Below are 21,257 nucleotides of genomic sequence, written 5' to 3'. Positions count from 1 at the left end.
TTGCAAGCTACTCAATAATATCCTCTCTTTTGCTTCTTATATCTTTTTAATACTGACACAGACTGCATGAATAGCACACAAGAATTTAGTAACTGAGCAGAAACAGAAATACATGGTTAAGGAAGAGGTGTTAATAAGCTTCCTGACCGTACCAGAATACCGCCCTTAGCCTTCCTGCTACCAGAAGGTTCTATTTAGCTCAGCTGATACTTTTCAAACTGGAAGGGTTAGATACAGCCTTCATTAACCCTTCTGCTACAATGTGGCTCTCCTAACTTGAAAAACTTGTCTGGAAATAAAAAGACATCGTCAGATTGTAAGACTTAAAACTTTTTATTATTACTATAAACCATAGAAGCGTGTTCAAATCCAGTACCAAACAGTACAGTACTGAAAATGTTTGACTGGTATTCAATTATTACTCCCTTCAATATGGGTACGTCTATTTTATTACTGTAACCTTTAAGAAAATTTGTTAAAACTTAGGATATCTCTTGCAGTGAAGAGATTAATAAAAGCTATATTTGACTTTTTGAGTTTAAAAAAAAAAATCCAAAGCTAAAATATTCTGCCTGCTAAACAGCAAAAAATTAAATTAAGAGAACATGACTGGACCCAAGAGGTCAAATAAGCTTATAATCCTTCCCATCTTGCATGACAGATTCAAGTCTGTAGTAGCAGTAATGGCTGCAACCCTAGGCTCGTCTGAATGTGAACCTATTGGACTGCAGGCAGAGGCTATTCTCCTGCAGTTCATCCTCCTCCTTTCCGGGGAGATGGAGGAAGTTGGAGGACATGACAACTGGGAAGCAATGCCTGGTTACAGTGGTATCTCTGCAAGAAGGCTTCCCTCTCCATCACTAAATCTAACTACAAATAAATGGAACTACTGTATCAAGAACAATTAGGCCAATATTTTCATTCCTAAAGAAGGGTCCCTAGCACCCCTTCCTCTGTGATTTATTTTTGGATAAACCTGGATAATATAATTTTGTATGTTAATATGGATAATATAATTTTGTATGTTAATTATGAAGAGTAAGGTGATATCAGAATGACTTAAATAACACAAGACAAGATAGCAATGTGCAATAAGCAAAATAAATCACTAAGGATGGGGTGTTAGGGAGCTTCCTTAACCAGTAAGAATATGAGCCAAGTCTCTAACTCTGGTGATGTCTGTTACTGATTTATTACCAGATGAAGATTTTAATTGGCTTGGGGGAGATATGGTGTTGAGAAAGGGTTAATGAAGGCTACATCAGACCTTGCTAGCATAATCTGGAGTCTTTCCTAAACTGAATAAAAGCATCTTTGTTTCAGTGCAATAAACTAAAGGTTGTCATCAGCCTGATGGGGTTAAGTAATGTTAAATTACTTTCAGTATCTACAGTTCATTCATTTTAACTAGGTGGAGATTTTAGTCCTTTAGCAATTTATTTCCCATAGCTCAATGGTAGACAATACTACAGTTTTACATTCTACAGAACTTCTTCATGATTAGCACCATATTTTAGTGTTAATCTCTTGTTACAGCTCGATATTCAAGACGGAGAGATAGCAACTGTACACCTATTAAGGTGAACAGAGTATAGTTCATCTCCATATCCCTTTGACATGACTAGAGTATCTCTGAACTCTGAATGTACTTGAAAACACCTGCTCTATCTTGAAATGCCTTATCCTAAAATCTATAAATTAAGTCTTCCTAAGCTCATCTTACCTTAGTTAAGTCCTCTGAGATCTACAGAAACACCTCAGTCTAAAACATTCAGAATTTTCTATAATCCATCAAGTTTAACACGGCTAAGATGTTCATCCTTTTGGAGCCTTTTTCTCGCAGTTTAAAGGTGGAAGTCAACACTCGGGTTTTACATACACTCCACTGGGCTTCTTTGTGACATGGATCATATGCTCATCTTCATCTCGTTAAAGTTCAACAGTCATGATAAGCCATGTAATTTCAAGCCAAATAAATGTGGACAGAGTATACCTAAAATCTTCCAAACCTGCCCTCTCGTTCTTTGTCTAGAGAGGAGGAAGTAGTGGAATCCCCACGGTACTCTCTCCGCCTCCGTTCTCTTGACCTTGACCTTGTCCTTGATCTTGATCTTGATCTCGACCTTGATCTTGATAACCTCCTCTTGTGGCTGCTCCTTCCATGTAACCTTGATTGGAGAAAGATACCAAAGATGTTACTTAGTAGTTTTCCTGTTATTACTGCTTATGGGACTTCCCCTTCACATTAAGGGAAAACTGTGCTGCATGTGTGAGAAGTGTGATGTTTTATGGTACTGAAACTTCGGTGGTAACCAGGAAGTCGTGCATGAGCTTAAGCATACAGAGATAAGGATGACCAGATGGATGTGTGGAGTTTCCCTTAACAATGCAGCTGTAACTGGCAGCACTACAAATGAGCTGTTAATTGATCACCTGGGAACTGAAGAAATCGGTGAGCAAGAACAGTGGCCAGAATTTTTTAAATTGACTTTTTTTTTTAATTTATTTTTTTTTAAATGTGTCTGACTTTGCGCACAAACTTGACTGTCCATTCCCTGAGGCTCAACATTCTCCCTATGTAAAACTACTCACACACCTTCATGTCACCCATTCAGCATTAATACCCATTCAGCCATACGGAATACAAGCTCGTGATGGAATTAAGTTGAGCATTGTTATGACATGTTGGTGGATTTTGTGAAAGATCAGTAAAGTCTGTTTTAATGAAAGACATCAGGAAGAGGACCACTTCTGCTGGGTACTCCAAGATATTTCTTATACAGATTACACTTAGGGACTGTGAGTGAGATGTGTAAGGTGACCATGTTGTGGTGTGAGATGCCACATTACAGTGAGGGTATACTGAATTGTCTATTTGTTCTTTGTATTGTAGTGAAGCACAGAAGGGCAATGGTCACACTTCAGCTTGGCTAATCAGCTTGTCTCTCTAGGGTGGACGAATTCTGTAAGATGAATGTCAGGTGAGGGTGTTTATTAACCCGCCATGTGCCGGCTATTTTTAGCCCTATGGGTCACCCCAGTGCCGGCCATTTTTCAACCTTTTTCTTTGGGCTAAAATGATAGATTTTGATGTGGAAACAATGAATTTCGTCATTATAATGCTCACCAAGGCTTGGAAATGAGTTTTATTGAGTCCTGCATACTCGTGTACAGGTATAGCCGCTCTCTCACGCTCACCACATACGTGAGAGCCATTTTCTATGTAAGGTATACTCAGGTATTTATGCTGGGAAGGTATAGCAATGTTCAGTACACTTTTCTGATTACTTATTACTTCAGCATCTATCACAATTTGCATGTCTTTCTCACTGTGAATGCATTATCTTACACTTACTTGAAGATAGGTACAACCTGACTTCATTATGTACAGTCCTGGCACTTACAAGAAGGTATTAACAACTTGACTTCACTATATAGTCCTTACACTTACAAGAAAATATTTACAACTTACACTTACATGAAAATATTTACAAAATGCCTTCACTATGTCCAGCATTGGGTGAGGCACACAAGCAGAGTGAGGGTGAGGGGGGGAACAAGTGAGTGTATGGCCTTGACAGCCAGGGGGATGGTAGAGGAACAGTTACCTTACATACCTGCCAATTTTTACCCGCGAATCTTGAAAAATGTGGTCACAGTGAAGTTTTTTATTTTAAACTGTTTTAAAACAGCACTAGCACCGGCCGCAGAATTATGTCAGACCATTTTGAAACGGGACTGGCACGCGGTGGGTAAAGATGATGTCTGGCTGTAGTTCTGGATGGCTGTGATTGTCATGTGTCTGTGAACATGTCAATGAAGTGTAGTCCTGGGTGAAGGAGAAAGGATGCTCTTGCAACATTGTGTACAGTAATGGGAAATTGTCTTTTTTTCTTTTTTTTTATGTAGTGGTGGGCAGCAGAACATAAAGTTACATGGATAGGATGGATTCTGTGCTTAAGTGATGGACAGCAATCCTCTCATGTCCCTGTGGTCACTGAATGGAACTATTTCTGTTTCTTGGCGCAAGTACTTTAGATACATTTATAATCTTTGTACATCCTCTTGTTATTCTCACAGCTTTTATTTTATTTTTAAAAGTTTTTGGAGAGGAGAAGGGGGAGACTGTAGATGAGGTGGAGGGATGGGGTGGAGGTATGTGAATGAGGGTGATGTGAGCTGGAGGAAGAGCAATCTGATGGCAGAGGACAGGGTGAAATGGAAGTGATTCATTTGTGGCCACCCCCTTCAAGAAGACGGCGTATGGCTAAAGATAATAGGTTAGAGTTGCTAATGTGGGTATATAGTACATCTAACTCACCTCTTCCTCTTTCGGCTGTATAACTCTCGCCGCAGTTCTCGAGATATAGGCTTGAGATGCATGAAGTTACAGAATCCACTGCGTGTACACTCCCTGGAAGGCATGCTAAATTAGTTAAGTGTCACTGCATAAGATTAACATGTTAACCACCAGTCTACTGATATCTACTTCACTTCCATATTACCATACTGTAGCTACATCATTGTATTTACTGTTCAGGGTACTGTAGGGTATTTTTTACAAGACCTCATACTTACCACTATGATTCTACCTTCCCAAATATCCCATCATCCATAAAGCCTTTGGATTTCCATAAAGCCTTTGGATTCAAGCATTTCAGATTTGAGAGCTTGTACTGTAAAACACTTCCAGATACACTCTCCTTCACCTACCCCATTTCATACTGGCGGCAACAGGCCTCCCGAAAGTCTGTGACAGGGCTGAGTTCGGCATTGATAGCTCGACCTCCAAACCACCGATTGTTGAGATCCACCACAGCCCTCTCTGCATCCTCTTCATATTTAAACTGAAAAAGTATATGAAGTGAGAATAGTAGCATTGTGAAGAGAACAGAAAATGAGAGACTGACTAGGAGAGTGTATGTGCGTGTAAGGTTGATGGGAAGAGGAGGGAGATATGGGATACCAAGGATGAGGTGGAGAAGCATGTAAAGAAGGGTGGTGTGACCTGGAGGGAGGGAGACCTGATGGCAGAGGAGAGAATGGCATGGAGGAAATATGTTTGTAGTTACCCCCTCTGGGATTAAGGTGCTTGGCAACAGATACAGACAAACAGATAGACAGAAAGAAGTTACAATATTCAAGGGAAGGATATTATACATACAGCCTTCTCTCCCATCTTCCCCACATTTAGATAAACTGACATACAAACAGAAAGTTCTCATTACATCCATCTGTTGCCAAAACACCATAAGGGGTGGCCACATATAAATCACCTTCATGCCACCATCTTCTGCCATTTGACTATCCTCCCTTAAATTTGCACCCCTCTCTTTCACTCCATCCCTCCATCTCGTCCTTGCTTTCCCCCCTCTCCTCCTCCACCTCACTCACATACTGTACACTTGTAATTCCAAAATATCAAACTTCTTCCATACAACATACTGTAAACTTGGGGGAACTAACAAATCAGTTTTAAAAGGTAGCAATGGAACTTTGATAAGCATTTTATTTACTGTATGTGAATTTAAAAGCAAATTAATGACTGAAAACATTCCTAAGAGAATGCAGGATGGTCTTTACACAGCTCTAAGACAATGACATACTGCTGTGCAACGGCCAAGATGACTGATGAATATACAAGAATGTACCATCCCAACCTTTGAATGTCTGTATGGCTTGACCTTCGACTTCAATAAACCCTTTGAAAGATACAGAGACATTTACATAAAGGATTGCTTATGAAGTGTTTTAAATGAATTGGTGAGGAAATAAAGGAGTGGCACCACTCTGAAAAGCAACTGGGAGAAAGACGAGAAAAAAATGGTCAAACAGAGAAAGAAAGAAGAAACTAAGCATATACTGAAAGAATGAATGAAACTGAGCAAATAGTGAGAAAGAAGGAAATGGAGCAAATGCAGGAAAAAAAAAAAATGAGCAAATACAAAAAGATGAAAAAAGAAAGAAACTAAGCAAATACAGACACTAAGAAAAAAGAAACTGTGCAAATAAAGAAAGATGAAACTGAACAAAGACAAAAAAAGAAAAGAAAAGAAACTGAGCAAATACATAAAAGACTGAGTGTGAACAAACACAGAATGAAAATAAACTGAGGAAATTCAGCAGGTCTGCATCATAGTGTGGAAACCTAAAAGAACATCAGAAAAAGGTTACCATAAAATTAAGACTGTCTGTACATGATATGAAAAGTAATGTTATGCAAGGGATTTTACAGACAAAATTGGTCCTCATCTAATCTCACGAGTCTGAGAATGTCTTTGTCATTTTCTTCTTGTCATTTTCTTATTATTTTATTCAAACCAGGATGGTGTTTTCAAGCTGGAGGAGTTACACAATTCATCAATAAACCTTGTCAGTGTGAAAGACCTTTTACTACACTGAATAAAATCATCTGGTGTCAAACTCAAAATATCACCAGGATTCAAGTGGTTATGTCTAGGATGTCTGCTGGAAAAATGCTATTATATAAGCAACACCTCTAATACTCTCAGGCTGCTGTGACTCCATCTCTAATTAATAAAACTATCTGACAATAGCTAGAATATAGCACTTGAAAAGATGCTCCAATGAGTGTCAATAGTAAACAGAAATGCCAAAAAAAGGAAAGGAGCAATCCAGAATTTATTTTTTATCCACTGACACATCACAAATTAAACATTTCCTGTAGTCCAGTGGGTTCAGATCCAAATAAGCCAGAGGTCATAACACAACATTTAAGCCTTTAAAATCTCTGCTCCACCTCACAGGCACATCCATCCACTCAATCTTTTCCCTCTTACCTTGATGTAAACATTGCCAACCAGGTGGTCACCAAGGTTGTCACAGACGTTCATCTCTTCAATCTCACCATAACGATCCTCACACTCCACGAACACCTCCTCAAAGAAGTTGTCATAGTGCTCCTGCATTTCTTCATCACTCACTGTGGCTATGGATGCATTATTGCTAATGTTACTTCCAATGTAGGAAAAAATGACTGATAAAATTGATGTCCATCAGTGAAAAAGAAGGATATGGAGAGAAGGCTTTCTTTTTATACATTTTTTTTTTTTTTTTTTTTTTATGCGAGGAAGAAGGAACCAAAGGCCATGAGCCCGCAGTAACAGTTCCCTCCAAGAGAAAAAAAAAATTCAATAGAGAGCCAAATTCAAGATCCGATCATTTTGAGATGCCTGGACACACTGCGTTTGAAAGACTGGAGATCATAGGCAGGAGGAAATACAGACAGAGGGAGACAGTTCCAGAGCTGACCTGTTGCATGAATGAAAGACTGGGAGTAACGGTTAACTCTTGCATTAGAGAGTTGGACAGAAAAGGGATGAGAGTTTGCTGCCAGACGGGTGACAAAACCTCAGAATTTAAAACAACAATGTTCAATTTTGTATTGTAACATATACAGGCAGAGGCCATGACATGCTTACTTGCTATGCTCATCTCCATAACTCAGGCAACTGAGTCTGGGGCATGTTATTCACCCAACATCTTGGGCTACAAAGCTAACACATCATCCTGGTTACCTATGTAACCTACCAGCTCACAAAGGATGAACAGACCTTTAAGTCAACTGGTGCCAGTTACGAAAATGAGAAAAGGTCTAAAAAACAACCTTGATAATAAGGTTCAAGAACACACACCATTTTAATGAAGTTCTGTACAGAACTCACTTTCTAACATGGCCTGAAGTGAACTTCAAGTACTGTATAAGAGTAAGCTCCATACTGCACTGTGGTGGTGGTGGTGATGGTGGAGGGTGGAATTCTAATAACAATCAACATTTGTCCATAATGTAACAGGCACACAAGCACATAAAACTTACAGTGAGATCCATCAGCAGACTTGGCAGAATTTTGTGGGTTGCAGTAGAGGTTGAGGATGAGCACCGTCTGCAACAATTGTCAATGTATTAGATGGAGTTCAGCTGGATTCTGGTAAACTACCAACTATTTCCCTTCACATTTCAGCCCTCTAATAACACACAGGTGCAATATTTCCATAAATACATGCTGCTAGTTTTACTGCACTGCTAATAACACTGTACTGTACTAAATTAAACTTGACGGAAAGTACAGAGGAATCTCATATGCATTCCTTATCAGCAGTCAATACAGCATTTTATAACATTATATAAATGCTGACTTTAAAACACTGCATTCTTAGAAGTAATATACATCAAATTTTTAAAAACTCATAAGTGAATAGGTCTGCAACTGGTTTAGCTCTTTATTGACAGAAACTACAAATAAACTACAGCAGTAACATACAAATGACACCATGCTTCATCTTAAGAATCCCCATACTGGGGTTGGTCATGGTACTGCTGATGTTTTTTATGGACTGAAAACTAAACCAGGTGCCAAAACTAGCTGACTAATTTCCAACAGTTGCTGGATGTTGTTGGGAAAAAAAGACACTTGGGATGTGTAGTAAGGCTTGTAACAGTGAGAGTGTCTCACCTTCAACTGTGATTCTATGCAGTCACAGAAAAAAGCTCTATGAGTGACTATACTTGTGACTGACTGTTTCCGGCCTAAGAGTGATAACTATGTGGCTGATTACAAAGTTTGTAGCTACATTTCATTCTCATGGTCGTGCCTCCCAGGTCGATGGTAGCCTTCTAGCTACTACCTAAGATGTAAACTAGTATACACAGTAATCTAGAGTTCTGTTTTCCACCATAAAATCCAGTAACATACAGGTATATTTTAGGAATCTGTGAATACAACCAAAGCTACCCTACCATACCTAAATGAATGCTTATTATCAGTACTGTCACGCAAGAGCATATATTATAGCTCACTGATATACAAGTACATATAACTCATAAAGAACACTTATTGAAACTGTACTAACATATATGTATGGTGCTATCAAGATAATTTCTTCTGATTTTTTTCCAAATCCTCCACTTCTTGTGTCAGGGAATGTGGGAGGTGTGTAATACGGTTATACCCACGAAACCATGTACTACACTGGGTGGCAACCATTTGACCAAGACATGAACGCCAGGTAGTCAAGTGGATTAAGGAGCTTGAAATGAATATGACCCCCACAGGAATAAGCCTGAGGAATGGTTATGGCAACACTGCTTCTTTGAGGCAAATGTTGCTAGACGGGTGCTACCCATCTAGCAACAAACTCTCATCCCTTTTCTGTCCAACTCTCTAATGCAAGAGTTAACCGCTACTCCCAGTCCTTCATTTATGCAACAGGTCAGCTCTGGAACTGCCTCCCTCTGTCTGTATTTCCTACTTCCTATGATCTCCAGTCTTTCAAACGCAGTGTGTCCAGGCATCTTGAAATGAACGGATCTTGAATTTGGCTCTCTTTTGTATTGTTTTTGTTTTTTCTTGGAAGGAATGGTTTGCAGGCTCCTGGCCTTTGGTTCCTTCTTTCCTGCATTTAAAAAAAACATATATCTGGCCTGAACAGCCCTGCCCCAGGCTCCTATGCTCCTGATGGAACAATAAAGTGTACTACCATGCACTGTATTTACCAAACCCTCATTAATATGGGACTTAATATAACAGTATCATCATTACTTTTACATCATAAATTTCATTACTACCTTTACCTATTCATTCTAAGATTGAGTTATTTTCCCAAGCACTGTAATGTATTAAACATACTATACTACCATCATCAACACAGTGGAAGAGTTACCATAATCTCCTTTATTAAGTATTTCGTTAATTACCTTTACACAGCATTATAAAAATTAATTAGTTACCTTTACTCTGCACTGTTAGACATTAGGCACATTACCCTCACTTAACCACTGTATGAGTTAATCATCTTAACACAAAGATTTTAAAATACCACCTCTCCCTAGTCACTGTGGAAGTCAATTACCTTCACCTAATATTGTAAGATGTAAAACATTATTGCCTAGTCAATGAAAAATTTAAAAAGATGACCTTTGCTGGGAATTACAAGAGTTACAGTAGTTACATTTACCTCATCACTGTAGGAGTAAATTAACTTTATCTGCATTGTACAATTTAACACATAATTACCCAGCCACTGAAAGATTTAAACATACTACCTCTGCCTAGCACTATAACATTTAAATATTTTCCTTTACCTAGCTGTGTAATATTTAAAAATTGTACCTTTACCTTACCACAGTAAAGCTGCATCCACACCAAACACTTGCTGGTGTGGATGGGAGTTTGGTATTGATGCAACTCAAACAACTAACCCCACTGGATGCAGACTGGTGCAGGCAGAAGGTCTGCACCACTGTAACTCAAGCAAGTGACACCGTCGGATGTAGGCAAAAACTTCTATGGGATACAGTGATGCAAAGGTCCCTCCTGCAACTGCCTGCACCAGCAAGCATTTGGTGCAGATGCAGTCTACGATTACCACAACCATGCCATTGTCAAGTTAAAACATAATTACCTAGCCACTGTATGACATGAACATGTTCCCTTAACCTTACACTCTGGGACTGATGAGGAATCTACACATTGTGGTGTTGTACACTCTGGGTGAAGCAGCTGCCACACCCACCCACGAGCCAAACCTCCTCCTACTTCCCTGCACCTAGCCATGGGAAGGACCCTGGTCCAATCCTGGTGAGGTGCTGTCTACCACACAAGCGTGCCAGAGCCATACATGGTGTATGCACTGTACTGTAACTGTAAGGAGAGCCCCACAGATGCAGTTGCTTACCTGCAGTTGATGGGTCTGCCTGGCCATTCAGACCAGGGTTAAGCAACAACAACAACAACAACCCAGCACTGTAAGATTTAAATAATACCAAACCATTACCTTGCCATTTGAAAGTTTAAATATAATTACCTAGCCACTGCAAGATTTAAGCATATTACCTTCACCTAGCCACTGGAAGAGGGATGAGAATTGCATAATGCATATCCGGAACACACTGTAAACAAACATGATATATAAATTCTGAAAATATATGCATTCTTACACAATTGATATGCAAGACTAACTTAAGATTCCATACAGAGACATACATTATTACAACCATAAAATATTAATAAGATATTGTGCTAATACAGGACTGGCTCTGGTTTTTAAAGGTGTTCTTTAAAAGTCTGAAGAAATCTGCATACAAAAATGTGCCTCTGGAAGAACAAAACAAGTTGACTTTAGTGACATAGTTTGACCATAAACACTGTCACCAAAATATCTTAAAGCTTTATTCAAGAAAATGCAAGAGCCTTCTAAAATGACAAATCTGCAACCTCTGCAAAAAAAATTCTGTGTTATAACACTAATAGTAGCTGAAAATATTTAGGCCCATTCAGTGATGTAAAAATTTTAGACAGATTGAACAGACTTATACTGGCAAACACCTGAATGTTGCAAACTCTATTACTGCAAAGATAACACATACCTGTACTTATCTGGTAACTACAGTATTAAGATCTCTCTATATATCATTAAAACAGCACTGCTGCTGATAACAACTTAAGTCTGAATAACAAAACAATAGCAAACAAATGTAATCAAAAGCATCAACAATCTGAGCTGCATAAAATATTATGAGATGTAGACCTCTAAGCCAGTGTTCCTGTTCATCCTCTAACAATTCCCTTGGCTGGAAAGAAATATAACTGGTTTGGTTTCATCTGACAGAACTAGCCCATTCTCATAACTTGAGTACTAAGTTGCTGTTTGCATGAAATTCTGTATTCCTTATTCATAAGGTGTGAACGGCGGAAATGTACAAGTGACAGCGGAAAGAAATGTGAAAGTGTGAAGGATGTAAGTGGCAGATTATTAACCCATGGGGATGAAGTATGGACCAGATGGAAAGAATATTTTGAAAGCCCAATGAATGGGAATAGAGAAGGCAGAATCGCTGTAAACATGATTGGTTTGGGAGGTGTGCAGAGAAGGAATGCAGTGCCAGGAAACGTGACACTCGCACAGGTGAAGAACGCTGTTAAGTGGCTGAAAATTGAGAAAGCAACTGCGAATGATGAGATATATGCAGAGATGATTAAGTGTAGTGGTGAGCAGCAAAATGAAGTGTTGTTGGAGATAAGTAAGAAGACTTGCATGAGTGAAACTGCCAGCAGAGTGGAAAAAGGCTGTGATTGTACCCCTGTACAAAAATAAAGGTGAGAGAAGTGAGTGCAAGAATTATTGTGGCATAAGTTTATTGAGTGTTGTAGGGAAGGTATATGGAAGAATTATTATAAGTGTTGTAACCATATGTAATAATATGTAGTATGTAAGTATAACACCCTTCTTTCCTTCCATCCTCATCTGTCTTTCTTTCCTTCAGTCTTTTCTTGTCCCTCTGCCTACGAATGACTTTACACTCCCTCTTCCATCTTTCTTTCCTTCATTTTTTCCTCTTCTTTCTGCCTGTGGGTGACTACACTGAGTGACAAGCCAAATGGTTTCCTGTACACCAGGAAACCATTTACTACACTGGGTGGTAACCATATAACCAAATTTTGGCGCCTGTTGGTTTAGTGGGTAATTACTGTGCTCCAGTCGGATTGAGCCGGTGCAGGTTTATATCCAAGGGGTGGTTGGGGTTTATTGCTCATGTAATGCCACTCAGGGATGAGTGAGGCTGGTCACTCTCATCTTAAATGTCAGGACCAACTGCCTAGCCCCGGGCTCCTATGCTCCTCATGGGACAGTGTAGGATAGGATGATGGATGGATGGATGTAAGTATAACATGTAAGTGTATTGCAAGTGTGATCTAAGTAGGGCACCACTGATCGCTTACTAAGGTCTGGCCTGATTCAAATTCTGCTGAACTCTGAGGTCAGGGGCAAGCCAGCCCTGGCCAACTCTCTCTCTAACAGTTAGCAACAGCCAGGGGATGAGTAAGGTGGCCATTATACGGCTGTGTGGAGATTATGAGGCTGTGTTTAATATATTATCAGAAAACCACTTCAGGACTTTGAATTCACCTACGACTGACGTCAGGGGAGATTTAACATAAGGAAAGTAAGAGAGATATTCAGAAGTCCTGGTGAGTAATGAACAGGGTGGCTTTAGTAGTGGGAGTGGATGTGTGGATCAAGCTGTGAGACAGATAGTGGAGAAGGTTTGTGAGGAGGACTATAAGGTGTTTATGGCATTCATGGATCTAGAAAAAGCATACGACAAAACAGATGGAGGACTGTGGAAGTTTGCACACGTACAGTGTAGATAGTAAGCTACTAGGTGACGTAAAGAGTTTTTATGATGGTACTGAGCCATGAAGTCAAGGTAACTGGGCATCTAAGTGAATGGTTCACGATCAATATGGATGTGCGAAAAGGTTATGTGATGTCCCCATGGTTGTTCAATATATGTATGGATGGGGTGATAAGTAAAAACATGAGTAACAGAGAAAGGGATGGTGTTGGTAATGAATGGTGATGGATGGAATATCTCAAATCTGATGTATGCTGATGATGCAGCGCTACCTGCATATACCGGACAAGAACTTGGTATACTAGTGCGGAGTTTTGCTGACATCTGTGATTGTCGTGCCTTAAGAGTAAACGTAGAAAACAGTAAAGTGATGGTAATCGAGACAGAAGGTGACCCCCAGTGTTATGTTACAGTGAAGGGAGAGAGACTGGAACTGGTGAGAGAGTTCAAATACCTGGGCACACTGATAGAAAAGAAAGGAAAATTCGCAAAAGAAGTGGAAAGTAAAGTGACACAAAGAAGGAGAGTAACTGGTGCTATGAAGGCCTTGATAAAAAACAGAGGCTTGAGTGTTGCAGCTGCTCAAGGCTTACATGAAGGAGTGTTAGTGCCAACTTTAACATATGGATGTGAGATATGGTGTCGCATGAAAACAAAAGGGAAGGAGAGTAGCTGGTGCTATGAAGGTCTTGATAAAAAACAGAGGCTTGAGTATTGCAGCTGCTCGAGGCTTACATGAAGGAGTGTTAGTGCCAACTATAACACACGGATGTGAGATATGGTGTGGCATGACAACAAAAAGTCAAGAGTTAGTGCAATGGAGGTGGGACTGCTGAGGAATGTATGTGGAGTAGAGAGTGGATAGGATACAAAATAATGTGATTCGTGAAAAAAGCAGAATGAAGTCTAAGGACACCAGAATCGAAGGAGTGTACTGAGATGGTATGGTCATGTGAAGAGAATGGATAACAATGGTGGTGAAAAAAGTATATCTGAACGAATTTGATGGAGGAAGGAGGTGAGGTAGGCCAAGGAGAAGGTGGAGACACATGGTGGATGAGTGTATGAGGAAGAGAGGTAAGAAAGTCGGTAAGGCTAGGGGAATGACAAGAGTTCAAGCTGGCTGGATGAATCTTGTGAGAAGAAGTACATGATCAGGGTTTTTGCACCCCTTTTTAACATGACAGCAATCGGATTGACCCTATCGGATATGTTTAAGTGACACTACAGAATGCGGTGAATGTTTTTGGCGTATCAGATAGAGCCAGGATTCCGAGGGCTTGAATGATGAGTGAATGGAAGCGTGGCCCATTGGACTGGGCAAACTTGGGCTGGCTGGATGTTGCTACTCCTCATTCTACCCTAGAGTGGAAAAGAAGGTCCGAATGATAATGATGATGATGATGAATGAGTCTCCTTAGTTACTAGTAAAATTTATCTGCCAATATGACTACACTAGGCCATCATCAAGGCTAAGAAGTTAAAAATTGGCTAACTACAGTAACCAAGCTTTTGTCCTACTCAAGCATTCCACCATCATTATTCTGGGGGATAGGGAGGAAGCTGAGGGATGTTTATATAATAAGGCAGCCCTGTCACCTGGTTATATCACTACCACCACATTCCTTTCAGTCAAGGAAAATATTAGAGGGACAGATATTATAGATCATTAGTGTATATCAGCATTAACCAAAAATATCAAAGCAAATTAAAAAAAATAGCATACATTAGCTAAAAAATACACACAAAATAGCATACATTAACTAAAAAGCAAACAAAATACTGTAGCATAAATTAACTAAAAAGCAAATAATACAACTGAGCAGATAATACCAACCATCTACTAATACAGTACTTGTTGAGGAAGGTTCAGTTGGCTGGATGGGTATTGCCTCAAACAGAGCTAGGTGAAAAGAAGGAACACACAGCTCAGTAGACAGTGGGAGGTGGTGGTCAAGCAGTTAGAGAAGCGGTCTGTTGTCTGAGAGGATGCGAGTTTGATTTCAGGCTGGAGCAGGGAACAGTTTGATAATCTAAACTTCATTAAAACAGACACTACTGTCCCTCCACAAGATCCACTAATATGTCATGAAAACACCCCCATTAACACCAAAATACCAGTCCTGAGTGAGACAGCTATGGCATGTAACTGACACAGATGGGAGGGAACGTACAATATTTGTGCTAAACTGGCGAAAAGTGAAGGAGTGCAACACAAAACGTGACTGCTGGGCCTTAGGATGCAGGCTATTGAGTTGATCCCCAGAGATGGATGAAAAGAAAGTATGTGTGATGAAGGGAGGAGGGAGAGTATAGTTGGTTTGTTTCCATTTGACAGACCTGGGCCACTTTCACAACTTCAATACCATACCATGATTGCATGACATCTGATGAGCCTTAGTTACCGGGTATGAGACAGGAACGAGTCTCCGTGGTTAGTCAAATCAATCCTTCAGTCTGACTAACTTGGCCATCAAAAGAGTTTACTACAAAACAGGAAGCAAACTTGCAGTGACTAATTTAACATCTCTGATGAACACTTGTATCAGACTCCATCAACCTATCCACTGTAATCCTATGATAAAAGTCAAGAAGCGTAAAACCGTGACCAAAGCATGATAAGATAAAAGCAAGTCAGAATATCAGTATCATCACCCAATCCTGATACTGAGTGGGAAAATGGATCTGAAGTAAAGATGTTAAATCTCATGTGTAAGATGTCAACACTATCTATCAATAGCCAGATGCCACAATCCCGTAAGGAGTGGCCACTTGTTAACACATAGGGAACACTTGTGAGTTGGTTATATGGTTACCACCCAGCACTGTTAATAGTTTCCTGGATTACAAGAAACCATTATGCTTGTCATTCAATGTAAAGCCCCCTGAAAAGGAAAGACGAATATAAGAGGTGACAGGAAAGATGGGAGAAATAGGAAGAGAGGAGGGTAAACACAGAAAAAGAATGATAAAGGTGAAGGATGAAATGAGTGTATGATGGTTGCTATGGATATGCAATTCATATATTAAGCTCCACAGTCTGATTTCTGGAAGACAAGACTGCTGTATGTTGGAGAGGAACACATAAGTAGGGTCAGTTGTAATAAATGACATCTGATGTAGTGATAAATGAGTGTACTGACAGAACAGGGTGAACATAAAAGAATCTACTAAATAAATATTGTTCAGTGTATAATGCATGGAAGAATAATTAAGAGGAAGATGGCCTGAAGTGGAAAAATTATGGCAGCTGCTTCTATCACCCAAAGTCTCTAGCCCATCCTGGTCAGAAAGCAAGTTGAATCCATGTGTGTTCAATTTTTGTATAGTTCACCTCACCAACATACAAATGAACACATAACCCAACAAATCCTGAGGTTTAAGTGCACATGGCAGGGAGTGAGCTGGTGTGCAGAATCTCTCCTGAATTCAACCTGTCCTTAAATCAAGGTGCCCTTGAAACTCTGGATTGTGAGTAAAGAACTGCATATGAATGGTGTCACAAGAAATGTGTAAGAAACTTCAGGAAGTACTTCTTACAATAACTCTGAGAAATAAATACCTGGTGCATTATACACATGGATACAATTCTCAAGCCTTGCAGACCTACAACTACTGATAACCTTTCGGCCAAAAATGGTCTCCCTCATAATTCATCCACAAGGTCACCAATAACTGTAGCTCTTTCACTGCTGAGAAATGGGCCCTTAGGATTGAGCATTTTGTGCTCAAAATTGACCAAAGAATAATCTGAAATTTTTCACATATCTCAAAGGACACTCTATATAGCTATGAAGACCAACACAGAAGAGTTGAGAGTAGGCCAGTGGCTGCATCAGGCTTGGAATGGATTTATGTCTTTTGTCACCAGCACATTTATACCTTTTTGTCACTGTCAATCACCCTGTGACAGATATGATGAATATACAATCCTCCCCCACTTTAAGTCTGTGAAGTGTGCAGTCAAAATGTTAGTATGCTGGACTACTTTTAGTCATGCTCCTGATTTGTGTGAGGGGTTAAAAAGCAAAATATAAATTAATAAATAAAAATAATATATCAGGTAAATAAATAAAAATATTTCATACTTCAAAACAACTTTATAAAGAAGAAGTGTTTCATTCATCAGCAACTTAAAGATGGCACAGTTTTAAATGATGAACGAATGTACAGCATAGTCAGGAATTACAGTTCTGTTATACATCACTGTTCACTGAACTGTACACTGAATGAACTGGTACAGAACAGTACAGTACTACCAAAATAGGAGGAATTAAGCTTCCATTTATTTTCAGCTATAAAGCAGCAAAAATTATGGAATAAAAAACAAGACAAAGAAGTAAGGGAATGGAGGACTGGGGGAATGTAAAAAAAATAATGTGTAGCTCGAGTAAAAAGCTGATATGATACAGTCTACCTACTGGTAATTTTTAGCTCTGTGGATAGTACCAGTACTGAGCTATCTTCCTTCAAGAACATAAAGATCAAACAAAGCAGCTATACATGATGCCTGGAAATGAACATAACAATAATTTTAATAACTGAAACCAGAATAAGTGTAGTACAGTCAGTTTCCAAGCAAATACTGGCCTGCAGCTAAAATATTAAACATAGCTAGCACTGTAAAAACAAACAGCCCAGTACACACGAATTACCTGACTGAATGTTGGCTTGTTATGTATCCTAGAACATCGATCGCCATGACGGCAGGCTCCGATCTTGAAGTAAAAGCTGCAGTTGACTCTGTAAATAAAGGTCCTAACTTCCAGCAACAACAAACAAAGCAGAGTTTGGTATTAAAAAAAAAAAAAGTCACAATAATAATAAAACAAAAATATTATGCTAATTTTGGACAAAGTATAAAATGGCTCCCATTCACAGATGCTGCATATTTATAACACAGACTATTCACTAGGGAATTCATTTGACATTCTAATTCTGCAGGAATAACAGACATAATATGATGGTCAGAACTCATGAATGTTGCAAGCACAGTTAGATTCTGTCCGATTATGCTTGGTCTGTGTGCATAACTGATGAGGCCGAGGATGAGAGGGAGGGATGGGGTGGAGAGGTATATGAGAGAGGGGGGTGTGAGTTGGGAGCAGGGTAGTGAAATGGTGGGGGACAGGGCGACTTGGAGGCGATTTGTTTGTGGCCACCCTAAACGGGATTGAGGCATCTGGCAATAGATAGATAGATAGATAATTAACAGTTCTGCAACAGTTTAAGCACATTACACTGATAATCTGGTTTTATAGGCTATTATAAAAAAAATACATAAACTGGTATACATCAGATTAAGGAAGAGGGAGCTGTCCTAGAATTACGCTCCAATTCCATCACATAGCAATCTCCAAGATACCATACCAGGAAAACATGAACATAGCCTAGTGGATAAAATATACTACTGCAGCTATCTTGTACTGACTTTTTACCACTAATTATGCACTTACAATACGTTTGTGCTGCTAGTTAAGGAATCAATGCTCATCTGCTCAATGTTACTAATGGTAGTTAGGTGGAAGAAGGACTGGGGAAGTCATCAATAATTATCATCAACTATATTTCACACCTAGGGTTGGATACAGACCTAGATATCATTAATGTCTTCACTACACTAGATCTCCTTCACTCCAAGAAAAACTGTCTATGAAATTCAGTAATTTATTTTCATCAGAAGAAACTGAGCCATTCCCTTAACTCCAGTAATAAGACTGCATGAAATTCAATGAACTTCACTTATGAGGTTGGAATGAGTCTCCCTGGTTACTCATCAGATTAAATATAGGCTTTGCTTTTAGCAGTAGACGCACCTTACCAAAACAGTTTTTCTTCTTCCTGGTAGACTGTTACATATTTCTGATTACTATATTTCTGGGGTAGTAAATAAACGTTTCTTGTTAAATGTGGTAAATTTTTAGAATTAACCAACGTTCTCTTTTATTATTATTTTTATGGTTTCCAATGCAATATACTGTGCTTTAATTAGTTTTGACCCTCATTTTTGGGGGGAAATCTCCCCTTTTGGAATTATGAGCAAGATTTCCGAAAGTGGGTTTATCCCCCAAAATCAAGCTCAAGATTAATTAAAAACACACTATTTTGCATTAAACTAATCCAAACTAACCTAACCTAACCTAGGCCTAATCTAGGGCCTGACATAGACCGAATGCACACGCCTGCACCAGCCAATATGGCGCAACATTCATCCACTTCTGAGCGATAGCCTAACCTAAGCCACTATATGACTGCCCCTACAATATTTGCTCCCCCAACTCAAACTAGGCTTAAAAGGTAAGTCTTAGAATAGTTCAGGGACGTAATATGATGAAAATTGGTAATGCTGGTTACTTCTAAAGTTATACCAAATATGTTTTCTTGTTCGCAGCTGTTCCTCTTTGACAACTCGTTTGATTCGTCAGCATAATGGCAGAAGGGACTGTCCTCAGTGTTTAACTAAATGTGACCTAGCCTAGCTTAAATTGTACCTAATAATTTAACCTAACCTAACCTAACCTAAGCTTCAACTGGGAAACGATATACATCTTTGAGTACATTGAGTTACTTCCATTACACAGGAAACAAACAACTGTAGGTATGGCTTCAGGAACGTGAAGATAATATACAATATAACATGGGGGAGATTTTTCAGCAGGAAAAGGCAATTTACCACCATGAAAATAGTCAGAGAAATACAGACAACAAACTGGAGGAACATGAATTGGTAAGGTCTTTCTGGTGCTTCAAGTAAGGTGTACATTTACCTCAAATTACCATGATAGGGAAGCCAACAATATACCTGTAGGAATAACATCAAACAGGGTAAGGTAACTGCAACTATTTCTCAAACAACGTATATAATTTAACACTTACTCCAATTAACTAAACCAATTTACAGTACATGCATCATTCTATTAAAAAGACCTGTAAAAACTAAGCTAATGTGTCTGTAAATAGGTTAATTCTTACTTATCCTTTTCGGTGCCAAAAATCGATGCCAGGTACTCGGCCATGTTTACAGTACACTCCAGTGACAGCTCGAATATCTCTATACTATGGTTGTTCATTTGATTTCCTATAACAAAATGAAAGAAAATCATTTAACAGACAAAGAATGAAGTAATGATATTAATGACCCTGACTTACAACAACGCATACTGATAAACAAAAACAAAAAAAGCCGATGTAATGAACTTTTTTTTTTTTTTTTTCAGGGGAAATTCTCAACCGTAGTGCTTGAGCTCCCTAAAATGCAATGCTTATACATTCGAGGAAAAAAAAAATAAAAAAAGCCTTTGCAACCCTCCTAGGCTTTTGTTCTAGTTGCCAAGATCGCGGTTTCACGCCCAATTGGGCTAGTTTTGATGCTCTTTCCGCGACAAAATTTTACTCTGGGCTTGTTTCAAAATAGTTGTTGTTTCTTGGGCTAGTTCTGAGAAAAAGCACATTTATGACTCAAAATGCAGAGAGAGAGAGGTGGGTGGGCTGGTTTTAGCACTACTTTTAGCTTCCAGTCCTAGTGGTAGGTGGTGGCGGCTATCATCCACTCACTTGATGTAGTGCTGCCTACTTCCTCCTAAGCCTTTATCATTCTTTTTCTGTGTCTGCCCTCCTCTCTTCCTATTTCTCCCAACTTTCCTGTCACTTCTTATTGCTTTACTTTCCTTTACAGGTGGCTTTACAATGAGTGACAAGCCAAATGGTTTCCTATAAGACAAGAAACCATTTACAATGCTGGGTGGTAACCATATAACCAAACCATACATGCTCCCTACGTGTCAATAAGTGGGTTGGTGGAGGGTTAGTGCCCCTCCCTGTAAAACAAATAACTTAAAAGTCAAATGGCCACCCCTTACGGGATTATGGCGTCTGGCTGGCCTTAGTGCACATGTGCTGTACCATGTCCAACCTCAGTATGGGGAAGAATGAGACAGACAGACAGACAGAGGGGGGGGGACTGGCTTTGGCATGTTTTAGTTTTCAGTTAATAGTAAACCTCAGCTCTGCCATGGCCTACTGCAAAATAGGGATTTCCTAAGATACTACAGTACTGTATACTCCTTGTCTCTGCGTGATCAGACTGGGGCAGCACAACTAC

The 21,257-nt window shown here is 39.4% G+C and overlaps 1 protein-coding gene across 1 annotated transcript; it reads right to left on the bottom strand.

The window, feature by feature from the left end:
• Window positions 1–1,529: 1,529 nt before the first annotated feature.
• On the bottom strand, window positions 1,530–20,184 carry LOC145398165 (splicing factor U2AF 26 kDa subunit-like). The gene is made up of 7 exons (XM_080271114.1): window positions 20,129–20,184; window positions 17,812–17,899; window positions 7,838–7,904; window positions 6,801–6,949; window positions 4,714–4,847; window positions 4,322–4,414; window positions 1,530–2,168 (listed from the first exon to the last, which is right to left on the bottom strand). The coding sequence occupies exons 1-7, from the start codon at window positions 20,170–20,172 to the stop codon at window positions 1,994–1,996; spliced, it is 750 nt and encodes a 249-aa protein (XP_080127240.1). The 5' UTR covers window positions 20,173–20,184; the 3' UTR covers window positions 1,530–1,993.
• Between the last annotated feature and the right edge of the window lie 1,073 nt (window positions 20,185–21,257).

The sequence above is a fragment of the Coenobita brevimanus genome, chromosome 44 (genome assembly GCF_032717465.1).
Source record: "Coenobita brevimanus isolate Jiangsu-jjx chromosome 44, ASM3271746v2, whole genome shotgun sequence".
NCBI lineage: Eukaryota > Metazoa > Arthropoda > Malacostraca > Decapoda > Coenobitidae > Coenobita > Coenobita brevimanus.
This window is presented reverse-complemented; position numbering and strand designations above follow the sequence as displayed.